This window comes from Drosophila albomicans, chromosome X, assembly GCF_009650485.2.
Source record: "Drosophila albomicans strain 15112-1751.03 chromosome X, ASM965048v2, whole genome shotgun sequence".
Lineage (NCBI taxonomy): Eukaryota > Metazoa > Arthropoda > Insecta > Diptera > Drosophilidae > Drosophila > Drosophila albomicans.
Window position 1 is genome coordinate 19817222 of NC_047627.2, and position 13540 is coordinate 19830761.

The following is a 13540-nucleotide window of genomic DNA, read 5'->3' on the forward strand; positions in this document are numbered from 1 at the left end:
ATTTTGGAAAGCATAATGTAATCGTTTGTAAAGCAGCTTTGAAAGTTTTTTAATTAATCAGCTTTGTTACATTAAAATAAATTTCAGGATTAAGATAAACAATCTTGTGAAAGTCTTCAACATTTTAGTTAAGAGAGCATAATTCATTTGCTTTATGTAATTCGAATTAGATAAAGCATTTAAAATTAGCGTCGAAAGCTTTGTACAGCAGCTTTGAGCGCTTTTAAAGCTTTGAATGCATTAAGCAAAAGGCGCCCCGTTTTGGTTATGAGATTAATCATTGGCTTGCTCGTAAAGTGAGCGAAATCATCGGCAGCATTTGTAGCTTGCAATTGTTAACAAAATTGCTGTCACCGAGATTAATTGTAGAAGCTGACACTAAACGAGTTAAGTTGTTGATTAGGTAATGTGCAATATGTGAAATGCACTGAAATGTTACATTATTGAAGTGAGGCAGTAAATTGCCCGCTGAAGCTGAAACTGAAACTCTAACTGAACAATGCCCTGATAGTAAGAAACATACATAACAATATACACACATATGTGTGTGTGTATGTTTGGTCGTATAATATGCAATTTGCATATGTCAATTTCAGCTAGTGTCATTTGCGCTATAATGCGTCTGATTGTGGTCAGGCAATACTCGCTTCGTATCGCATCGCATCTTATTTGCATGTGAACTGTGAACTGGAGTGAACAGTGAACAGAATGAGCAGAGTGAACAGCTAGCACATCATTATTGCCTTTTCGACTATTATCATAATCATCTCATTTCCCATTTCGATTGTTATTTCAATTTATTTGCTGCGTGCTGCCCGCCTGCTGTTTTGCCGCTGTTTATCGCTGTTCTGTTCTCTCTACGGGTATCATTGTCTATCTCCCTTTCACTCTCACTCTCTCTGTCTCTCTCTTTCGCACACTCGTGTGTGCTTTGTGCGTGAATGGGATCTGCGGTTGTGCCTCACATTGAGCGGAAACACAACACAGCAATGATGTTATTAATGCACATTATGCCCCATGATTATCATCGCTATGCTTATTATGCTGATTATTGTTGTCATCTCTTTTCCCTCCAGCCTTCTCCCTTTCTCCCTCATTCCCAGCGGGATTACGCCGCCTTCCTTCTTCCTCCTCGCGCTGCTCTCTCGGTATTCATTGGAATTTTGGCGACAACCAAATGAAATTAATTTATTAAAACTTGATACTTACGACCGCAACAACAACGACGACGAAAAAAAGTAATATGAAAAACACCTTTTGTTGTTGTCGTTGTTGTTGTTGTTGTTGCTGGCGGGTTGACAATTAAATGTTAATTAAAGTTAGCGCATTTTAATGGCGGCATAAATCAAAAGTCAATCAAAGCAAATCGCAGTAAATTGATGTTTAATAAACAAAGGCGCTCTGGCAGGCCTAAAAACAGATCACAAACCGCAACTCGACGAGACCAACAGCCGCCGTCATTGACGTAGACGTCGCAGCCGCTGTCGCTGTCGACGTCGACGTCGCTGCTGTCGTCGTGCGAAATTTATCACCCAAAAGATTCTTGAACTCGACATGCCGTAAGGTCGACAACTTGGCACGCTAACTGCTACCTGTTGGCTTACAATCTGCTCTGCTCCGCTCTGATTGACTGATTGAGCGATTGATTGCCCGCTCGATTAAACGATTGCACGATTTATTATGCTGTTCGTTTTTTGTTTTATGTTTATGTTTATGCACATAAGAACAACAACTAATCTTGATCTCTTGATTTTGATTTTGATTCTGATTCTTTTGCAGCCAGCCAGGGAATATGTCGATGCCGTGCCACTTGTTGCATGCTTTGTCCATGCAGCAGCAGCAACAGCAACGAACTCGCATCAAATGTTACTCATACGCCATGTGTTGTCCGCTTGCAATCAAAGCAGATGAAGCAGCATGTTGCACTACCGCAAGCAACAGCAACAGCAAATGCAGCAGCAGCTGTCTCAGCTTGCTCAGCTTAAGACTCATTGACTAATTAAACTGTCACCACAACTGTATTGCCACAACAGCAACATCAACAACAACAACAATAACAACAACAACTACAACAACAAGATTAGCTATAAGCAACAACAACAACAAAAAGCCAACAATCAAATTTGGACATCAAACAACGCAAAATGTCTGAGGTAAGTCGAGTCTATTCAATTATTATTCAATCAAACTAAAGTACTAAATAAATATGTACATATTTATATATATATATATATTCTATTGAAGTCTAGCTTGCTTAATATATACATCTATATATATTTTTATATTCTGTTAAAGTTGTATATAGTCAAGCTTCAAACGTTCTAAAGTGCTACATAAAAATTCATTTGAAAATTTAGCTCGATTTTAGTTATTTAGATTTTTGTCGATTTTTTAAATTTTTTTATTATGAAAATTTCAATCGACTTTTAAATTTTTTCAACATTTAAATGTTTTTCGATTTTTACTATTTTGTATTTTAAAAAATTTCGTTTAACTTTTCAATATATTTATTCTTACTTTTATTCCAATTTTCAATTTTTGTATTCAAATTTGTATTCTATTAAATTCGCATATAGTTTGTTCTTCAATCTGCAATTATTTTTGTATGAAATCATTTTCCGTTTGATAGCCAAGTGATTAGCTATCAACTCTTTAAACTTCCACAGTTGAATTGCAATTGGAATTTGTAATTGTAAAATGTCAGCTGGAGTTGCTCAATTTAAATAGCAAATTATATTTGGCTTTCGTTTAGTATTAATGGCAAATTAAATCAAGTTTTGCGAGCCTTGAATTCTCAAAGTTTTGTTAACAAAGCCAGCAATTCATTTGTTGGCTACTTTTCATAACATATTTAGTTGATCATTTAATTTCAAGTTAATATTAAATTACAACATTAATTTAAAATGTTTGGAACTAAATTTCAGTAGGCAAAAGTTGAATAATTTGCATTTAGTTGAAACAGTAAAATGATTTATTGTAAATGGTACTTCTTCAACAACTTTTTAGATGTTATACAGAAAATAAATTGCTTTTAGTAAACTTATTTAATTGTAAACTTATTAAATTAATGTAATACGCTTGAAACTAAATTTCAATAGCTTAAAGTTGAATATTCGTTAGAAATATTTTTGTTCAAAGAACATTTATTTTATTATCATTGCATTTAAATCCAAATTTCCACTTATATAGTATGCAATTGGTCAATTCATTTAATACGCTTGGAACTAAATTTTTGTAACTTTGGGAAAACAAATATTTTTTCTTTTCTGCTGCGCATTCAATTTCGATTTACACTGTGTTTGATGCTTTTGTGTAGTGTAGCAAATGGAAAACTTACAAAATTCTCTTTGTGGATAAAGTTGACAGCGGGAAAAAAGATTCGCTGCTGCAATAAATATGACAAATCCTTTAACAAAAGTTGCAATTTTCACCTTTGATCCTTTACTTTCAATTAGAAATTCTTTGCAACTGCTGCTGTTGAGTGAAATAAGTTATTTCTTTCGTTTATTCGCTTTAGCTTCAACTTGAAGTTGACAAAAAATTTAAGAAAATTCAAAGAAGAGACAAAGAATTACGTGAAATATGCTGCAAAAATTTAAGATAATATTTGTGAAATGTAATGGCTAAATTTTTGGCATAATCGTAAGAGCGCAGTCCCAGTTTTAAGATGTGATGCCAACACACACACACATTTCGAGACACACACACACACATACACAGAGCGACAATATGCTGCTTTCTTTTTGCTGCTCTCCCGCATAAACATTCGAATTTTGGGTCAGTGACGTCGTCGTCATCATCATCGTTGTTGTTGTTGTTCTTGTATTTTTAGTTGTCGTCATCGTCTCATGTCTCAGTCTAATGTTTATGTATGTGACAAACACACACACACACACAGACACTAATACACTCGCAGAGAGCGGCACGCATAGTTGGAAAGGCAACAGGCGGCGCCTTTTGCTTCGCTTCTTCTTCAAACAGCTGTCGCCATTCACGGTACAAATATTGACCTAATTTGCACCTGTTTACAAATTCATTTGACTCACTCGCTCCGCAGACGTATGTGTGTGTGTGACCTCCTCTACTAACGCTTAGCGTATCCTCTGGCCACACACACACACAGAGTTGGGGCTTGGACTTTGCGTTTTTGGCGCATGATTTATTCAGCAAAGCGAAGCAATGCGAATTTTCCTAACAGCTTTTAAGTGGGTCACAACAACAACACTCCACACACATACTTTCACACATACACTCTCACACACATACACTCTCTCACACACACACACTTGCCTTTGCTCCACCTGCGGCCACAGGATACTTTTAGGAAAAAGATTGTCGGATTGGCGGGTTAACGCTCTAACGGTCTAACGGGTCAGTTATGCACACACACACACACACACACACACACACACACACACACACACACACACACACACACACACACACACACACACTTCTGGACAGTTGGCCAAATTTACATTTTCATGCAACAGTGCTTGGCTAGCTGGCGACTCTCTAAAGGAACTCGCTCGCCTCTGCACTCGTCTCGTCTCCTCCCTCAATCATCTCTATTTTACCAGCTGCAGTTGCAAAAAGAAAAGACGCAAGGAGCAGCAGAAAAATGCAAAGAAAATGTACACAGCGAGAAATTACGCTCTATGTAGTTGCAGATTTTATATTCTGAGAAACAATTGCAACGTTTATATAATTTTTAGTTAGCATATTTGTACTATTATTACAAATATTAAATTCTTTAAACGGAATATTAATTTATTTTCGTATTTTTGTCAGTATACATCATTAGTTTGAAATTTAATATTAGAACTGAAAATTTTAAGTTCCTTAACAAGATTTCATTCTTTTAAAATGTTGGTATTGCTGTTAGATTTATGTTCTCGAAAGAAAATGCTACAAAGCAGAAAAATTACACTTTATATTTACAAATATTAAATTTTGAGAGATGAAAATTTCACATTTTTGAACAAAATTTATTTTTATATTTACTGCTGTTTAAAGAAAATAAAATTTCTGCAAAAATATGTTAAATAGTCTGAATTCAGAAATGTGTATTCTTGAACAAAGTGGAAGTTTTTTTTAAGATATTATTAATCTTGTTAAAATTAATATTTTTAAAAGAAAATGCTACAAAAAAGAAGAAAGAGAAACAAATTAGTTTCTAAATTTACAAATACAAAATTCTTTGCATACAAAATTTTGAACTTCTAAGCACAATTGCAATTTTCTAATTTGTTTTTAAGAATTCCCTTCTCTAATTACACATATTAAATTCCTTGAATTAAGAATTGTGGATTGCAATTTTTTTAATTTTAGTCAATGTTAATATGAAACTTTGAAGTTCTTGATTCAGAGATTGTTGCCAAAGTGTTTCTCACAGTGTAGAGTGCGAATTGCAGAAGCAGGAGAGGGAATGGAAGGGGGAGTGAGAGTGAGAGCTGCAAGAAGAAGATATTCATGGATCAGCGCATGATGCACTCGAGTGCATTGCCTTACGTCTCGTTACGTTGCAAACAGGTCGCCGCAATGCAAGCGAAATCAATCTAACAAAATAAAAGCAATCCTTTTGAATGCTGCAAATGGAGTGCACAATTTCAATTTTACACTGATTCCCGAGCCCCAGCGATGATTTCTTTTGGCTTTTGTGGCGCACACTAAAAGGTGCTAAAAGTTGTGAAAATTGCAAAAAGGATTCAATTTCGATCAAATTAGAATAGAGAGAGAGCATACTAGATGTTGAGTTTAAACTTTCAACTTCTGATTAATCAATGCATCATTATTTGACAATTGAAATTCTCAAATATTTTGGCACTTTAAGTTGCCAAACTTTGTGAACGAAAAACAGATGGAAAGCCACTATTGACTGGCTTAGCTCATCAGTGTGTGTGTGTGTGTGTGTGGCAAGGGCAAGGGAAAAGCTGATGAATGCCAATATGGCATGCGGCATGTGGCATGAATCGTTGAATCGTTGAATTAACTCAGCTTAGACCTCAGAATTGTCTTCACATTTGCAGAAGTTGTGGCTGACTCCACGTTTACTGGCATTTGGATTAAATTAATGATAATGCTGATGATGATTGCCATGATGATGATAATGATGATGTTGATGATGCTACTGATTTGTGGTAATTAGAGGACTAATTTAAGCTGCAACTTAACATGTTCGTCGTTAGCTCTCATCGTTACATTTGCCTTCAATTGTTTCAATCTGTTTCCTGCGCATTGATTTCATTGATTGATGTGTTTTTAATGATGGCGAGCAGGCAGCAGGCAGGCAGGTAAAGCTCTGGCACCCACTTGAATCATTAGTGACACCCCCCCCCCCCCCTTTTCCCCTCAGCCATTCATTGAACTGGGAAGCAGCTGTCGGGGGAATGGTAAACAAATTGGCGACTCAACGCGTCTCGATTGCAATAAACTAAATGAAAAATAAATAGCCAAGCGATAAATGTTCGACTAGGAAAACCTAAACGACTGAGTGTTGCAGGTGCACGTGGGGAGAGGTGGGAGGTGGGAGGCGTGGCCTTCGAGTGTGTGTGAGTGTGTGTGAGAGTAACTGCCACTGACAATGCCTCGGAAATTGACATAGCACTAAAGTTACGACGAGCAAACAAAATGGGCAACAGGCAAACAAACAAATGACAAGCAGCAACAGCAACAAATACAACAGCCAACAGCCAAAAACGACACTTGCAACAACAACAATAACAACAACAATTGTAGTAGTTGTATGCGGCACCAACACATGGGAATGTCGCCTGACAGCAGTTGTTGTTTACGAGTCGCCCCTGCAAGTATGCTATGAAAAATATTGTAATCATAAACAAGAAGAACAGCAGCAACAACAAAAGCAGCAACAACACAGCGACAGCAGGAACTATTACAAAAGTTACGCCGAGCAAACGCCGCGGGAATTGCGCCAATTCATTGGGGGGCCAAACGTTTTGAATTGGGTCTGGGATTGGAATAAGGATTGGCATTGTAACATAACTGGGAACTGCTGGGATTGGGATTGGGATTGGACACTGGACTCTGACTACGAGTTGACCTGACGTTTGTCAGCTTTGGGCTTGTCCTTGCGGTCAAGCTGGACAAATAAACTTGTCGCCGCACAAAATGCCAACCTAAACTGTAGAAACTGTAGAAAATGCAAAAGCCAGTCACAGTCACAGTCACGCCAACAGCAGCCACCTCCAACAACTCGAATCCAAGAAGCAACCGCACAGCACAACTTTTGCTCTGGCATGCACACATGGATTGAATACCCTTCCTTCTTCGTTTTTATGATATCATTCAAGTATATATCATCATACTATATACTAATCGCCCCAACTAGTTGTGCAAGCGAGCTGACGAAATCATCATGCTCCGCTTTCTATACAAAATGTAATTTGTCTGCCAGAGCTCATCGTAGGTATGCGAAAGTCACATTGAGAGAGGAAGAAAGAGTCAGAGTTCTGACTGTTGACTGCTGACTTTCTGCGGAATTGTCCTTAAAAATGCAAATGGCAAGCGATGGCGATAGGAATGCATAAAGCGAGAGCGAGAGCGAGAGCGAAAGAGAGACAGCTACATAAATATAAACCTACTTATGTGAAAAATATGTAAAATATGAAAGTAACTCTGCTTTTTTGACTAGCTGTGGAATTATGCTTGACCGCATTTCAAATTAATTGCAAAAAGAATGCTCATATTTCTATAATTTGTACAAATTTATGATGTTGTAATTCACTGCCATTAATAATTGCCATTGATTACCATCATTTGAATTAATTATCAGCAATTTACTAGCGCTTCGTCAAAATGAAATAAAAACATATTCCAAGCGAACAAACAAAAAGGTTATATGGAGAGATAAACTCTAAATTATATTTTTAAGAATTGAATTAAAATTTTTTTTTCATTTTTATATGTTTAAAAATATTTGTCAAATTTTTAAAATTTTTGTCAAATTTTTTTCTAAATAAATTTTGAATTTTAATTTTTATGTTCTTTCAATTTTGTATATTCAATAAATTTTTGCCGAATTTTTTATTTTTTTTTTTAATATATTTTTTAATATCTTGGCGAACTATGTTTTTAATAATTTTTGTGTTCTTTTTCGACTTTTTAATTTTGTTTATTTATTTCTTTTGCCGAATTTTTTATTCATCTCTAAAGGGAAAGAAAGCAAAAAAATGACTGCTTACAAATTTGAGCTACAGCTTCGTTCTTTGTTTCTTAATCAATTGGGGGAATGAGGGCGGACTGAGATAATCGTGTAGTGGGATGTTATTAGTGGGCGTGGTCAAGCAGCAGATCTTCAGCAAGCTTGCTTAGGGTGTATTTAATCAACAGTTACTAAACTGTTGTGATTGTTGTCAAACAGTTGAAATGCAAGACATTGACTGATTGATATTTGAGCACGAAAAAAAAAACATTGCCAAAAATTTGACAGAATGTTGAAAATTTGGATGTGCATGTGTTTGACTAGGCGGCGGACCGATATATTAATGAAGGCGAATCAGCTAAGTGGGCGTGGTCAAGCAGGAGTTCAATTTGAGCACTTGCATGACATAAACTAATAAATCGCATGAGAGACAAAATATTTCAATGCGATTTTTAGCTAGGGTGACATATTATATATGCTCAAATAAAGTTGTTGGAAATATTATTTAATAATGTTTTTCAGCTTCAAAACTGATTGTGAGAATTAAATTAGTTTGTTATTGTTATGAAATTAAATTGCTAACAACAAGACTTTAAAAAACAGCAGATTTAATTGCCATTTTAAGAAAGGTTCTTTTTCTTAGCTTTGTGCTGCTGTTAAATGAATGCTTCAGGGCCAAGAATTTTATATACACATACATATGCATATAGATTGTTGAATTTTCGACAATTAAATATTGTGTTTTGTGGCAATAAAATCCTTTGTGAGCAAACGGAAGGAAGCGACATCAAAAAGTTTGCAATCTTTGCATTTGCGCAGCTTTGTCAAACTAAATTGATTTCAGATGTAAATGTTTCCTCATTTCAAGCACTCGACACGCAAATACCCTGTGCATAAAGTTGAAGTATTAGTTAGATTAAAGAACAAGGCAACAGAGAAACGAATTGAAAGTTGACATGTTTGTGCGAATGCAATAAATGTCAATGGTCGCGTGTCAAATGCAGGAGATGTCAAAGTCAAGTCGAGTCCAGTAAAGAGTTGACTTTGTCATTGTCAGCCAAGTCGAAGGCAGAGGGATGCTGCCTTTTTGCCTTGTTGCCTCGTTGCAAGTGTGCTTTGACACGAGTTGCAACAATTCATTATGAATTCATGACTTTGACGTTGCCAAAGCCAAAGGCAAAGGCAAGGACGCCTTCAGGAATGGCCATAAATGGGCGAGTGATGTAATTAACTGGCAAATACCGAACACACTTGCATCATCACAGCAGGAAACAAAGCTAAACTAGACTAAAAAAATACACACACACACACACACATCATATGACACAACAAACAAATTGCAAGAATTTGCAAATGCCCCCGAAAGTATGCTATTAAAATATGTTGCAAAAATACATACAATTGAATGGGAAATGCAAATACGAATGCGAATGCTTTCGTATGCATTTTAATTACAAATGGAATATTTCTCAATATGGATATTTTTGATATTTGCAAGTAATAACCCGACAGTTGTCAACAACAGCTAGACTCGACTCGACTCGATAAAGAGATGAGTGCAATATCCTTTGACATTCTTCTTTATGCAATTTTTAAATTCGTATTTAAATTTATTGTCAACTTTAATCGTGCTTAGTTAAGTCATGCATATTTATAGAGGATATGCTAGCGTCGAGCATATTTGCTTAATTGTAACAGTTGAATTTGTTTCTTCTTTTCATATATTCTTTGACATTCATCTTTATGAAATTTCAATTTTTAAATACAATCTAAGTTTATTCCAAACTTTAAATGTATTTTAGAGAATTTGTTTACTTTGAGCATATTTGCTTAATTGTAACAGCTGAATTTGTTTCTCCTTTTGAGCTGTTACACTTTGAAAATATTTTCTTGCTTGGAAACAAATTTGACATTTTTTTTTTGCTATGAAATTGAAATTTATTGAATTTAATTTTTGTTTTAAGCTGCAAAGACTGAACTTTATTATGAGCTTAAACTCTATTTCGTTAAATATTTTTATAGGATAAGTTTCCGTCTGGTGTTTTGCTTAATTGCAGCAAAATTTGCTTTGCCCTTTCTTTTTGTCGTGAAATTTAAATTTTTGAATACTATTTTATTATAAGCTGCAAAGAATGAATTTTATTATAAGCTTTAACTATATTTCGTTAAATATTTTTGTAGGTATTGAGACGATGAATTCAAATTTTTTATTGAATTCAATTTTTGTTATACAGAATGAATTTTATTAAAACCTTAAACTTTCGTTAAATATTTTTATAGGTATTGAGACGATGAATTCAATTTTTTAATGAATTCAATTTTTGTTATAATGAATGAATTATATTATAACCTTCAACTATATTTCGTTAAATATTTTTGTAGGATATGTTTCTGTGTAGCATTTTGCTTAATTGCGACGGTTGAATTTGTTTTTCCTTTTGCGCTTTTACACTTTGGAAATATTTTCTTGCTTGGCCTGAAAAATTAACATAAAACATTTATGGAAATGCCTCAGCAGTGTCGCATGTCTTCAAGTGCGAATGTGCGTGTGTGTGTGTGTGTGTGTAGTTTCATAGATTTACATACAATTTGCATATGTTTCCTGTGCGTGTGTGTTAGAGAGAGAGGGAAATGGCGAGCACTCGACGCGCGACTCGAGTCGAGTCGAGTCGAGTTTATCTGTGCGTATGCAAAAGTTTTCCAATTAAAAGTTTCGCTGGCTTCGTCACCGCGCCTCCTGTGATCTGCTTGTTGTATCCTGCAGCATCCTGGCTAGGCTCAATGCGAGTCAAAGGGCGACAATTATGTCGCATAATGAGCTATAAACGGTGCGGTGTTAAAGAGTCTGGCTGGATGTGGAGGGCGTCACATAATAAATATGCGCAGTTTTTATACTTTTCTGTTTTTTTTTTTTTTGCGTTCTGCAAATGGCGGTCTTAACTGTATGCTAAGGACACATGTTGGCTGTCAGTTGCTCCTTGTTGTTGTTGTTGTTGTTGTTGTTGTCGTTGTCGTTGTCGTTGTTGTGGCTGCTTAAGTGCGCAAACAAAACAGAGAAGAAAAAAATTACGCATACGTAAGGTAAGCCAGAGCTGCTGTTGCTGTTGCTGCTGTTGGTTGGTTTGGTTGCCACCTCTTCTTGCCAAATGAGCCGTGAAACTTGCACGCGTAACAAAGAACACTGCAAGCGAGGCAAACGCCGCGGGGCGCAGATTGAGGGATTGAGTTTATGGTTTGAGATCTGCTCCCCCCCACTTCCCGCTTCCCACTTCCCACTTCCACTTTGGCTGGAGGGAGTGTGAGCAAACACAATTGGCATAATCGCTGCTTTGACAGCTTTGACAGATTGTTGTTTGTTGTTGGGCACCCAAGACTATTGTTTGTTTGTCGGCTGGCCTTTGACATTTTGCACCTACACACAGACACACATTTAACTCTACGAGTTAAAAGCTCTGCGTTGACATTTGCTCGAATTGAAGTTCCATAATCAGCCAGCTGTGATAAAAAATAAATACACAAACCGAGCCAAAGAGCTGATGCTGCTGGCTGCTGGCTGTCAGTCACTTTGTCAGCTAGTTACACACTCCGTCAGGCTGTAAGATTGCATGAAAAGAGCCAACTATCCACGTCTATGTCCACGTGCTCCTCCAATTCTCCAATTGCATTGTCGCCTCACTGTCAACAGCAGCAGCTGGAGAAAAAGCATCAGCCTGCACTAATCGGTGGCAGAGGCGAGGGCAGAGGCGGGGCAGAGCTAGTAAGCCGCCTAGGCACCACGCTGCCATGACGATCATTTGTTTGCTTGTCATTTGCCAGATGCGAGCACAAAGAAATAAGAAAATTCGAAATGATGGACAAGAAAAAAGGAGCACACGGGGGCGACGAGACACAAGCGCAAAGCCAAAGTGAAAACGAAAACGAAAACGAAAGAAAAGACAAGAGACAAGACACAAGGCGAGCAAAAAGCAGACAGTGCTGTCAACTAGTTAGGCTCAAAAGTATCATCAGCTAAAACAGCTTATTAAAGTCTGTAAGCAGACATTTTTTAATATATCTGAGTGCAGAATACAAATTAATTAGATATGCAAGTGAGGTAGTTAGTGTTTTTCTTTAATATTAATAGTTTAGAAACCTTAATTAAAAAATATAATTATTTTGGAAATTAATATTGTAATTAGAGTAACGACTAATTAATATTCTTCTTAAAAAAAAAACAATAAAATATAACAACAACGTCTTTATTATTATTTTAGAATACTTTGTAAAAATGTTTGTTTCAGAAGTGAATGTGGGTAAATATTATAAAATAAGAGTATAGACTACTTTGAGCTTTTCTTCTTAAACAGATTCAAATACAATAGTTAATGAAAAACAGAGAAGGAATATAATAATAGCTCTGTGATTATTAAGGTAAATAAATATAAAACAAAAGATGAATAAATTTGTAAGTTTTACATTTTTGTCAGCTAAAAAAAGTGGAAAAAATAGAAATGTAAACAAATAAATAATATGAAAGAAAATTAGTTAGAACAACATGTAATAGAAAAAGTGACAGATCAAAAAACATTCTCCTGTTTCTATTTCACTTTAGACAACTGCCAGGTTTATATTTAAGGTACTTTCGAATAACAGAACTTGAATTTGCTAACGGTGGTAAATTTTGAAATAAGGAATGAGTTTTGTATATTTATTATAAAAGAAAATATAGTAAATTTGTATGTTTAATAATTTAAATTAAAGTGAATGGATGACAAATGTGTTATTAAATGTAATGTAACTTAGGAAAAAAAGAAGCCAGACTTGGCGGGAAAATGGCTAAATAGACAGCACTGTAGGCAGCTAAGTGAGAGAAGGGAAAGAGAGGAAGATATAGAGATGAAGACAGCAGGAGATGAGAGCGAGAATGAAAGGTTGTCGTCTGCTTACAGCTTTAAGCTGCCATTAACATTGAATTGCCATTTATATTCACATTCACATTCACATTCATACGCACACACACATTCGCAATGAACAGAAGCTGCAGCCACATGAACTGCTTCTGCTTCTGTTGCTGTGGCACATGAAATTAGCATCAAATTGATACAAATATAATAAGTTACGCGCACTCAAATCAGCTTCGAGTTCAAGTTCAGTTTTAGAAGAAAAACTTTAAAGCGTTGCAGGATGCGAAACGAGATTAGCTTGCGAAACTTTGCAATTGGATAATTAACTGCCAATTAGTAGAGTGCAGCTTAAACTTTAATAATTAATAGCCATGAAGTTGGTGAAATTATGGCGCAAATACACGATATCTGATCTCACTCTGAGAAAACTTTGTAATTTTTCTGTTTACTTCGTTTTCGTTTTGAATTTGTTTATTGCAATTGGAATTCAGTT

General features: G+C 35.8%; 1 protein-coding gene across 4 annotated transcripts in view; it reads left to right on the plus strand.

The window, feature by feature from the left end:
• LOC117574698 (adenylate cyclase type 9) overlaps positions 1-13540 on the plus strand; it is a 63592-nt gene that overhangs the window by 16709 nt on the left and 33343 nt on the right. For 2 of the 4 annotated variants that reach the window (XM_034258732.2, XM_034258653.2), the window contains exon 2: positions 1780-2153. In XM_034258732.2, coding sequence (XP_034114623.1) covers positions 2145-2153 — 9 coding nt within the window. In that variant the 5' untranslated portion in view covers positions 1780-2144. The remainder of the gene's footprint in view (positions 1-1779; positions 2154-13540) is intronic. The other 2 variants (XM_052008802.1, XM_034258813.2) reach the window with 1 other exon arrangement.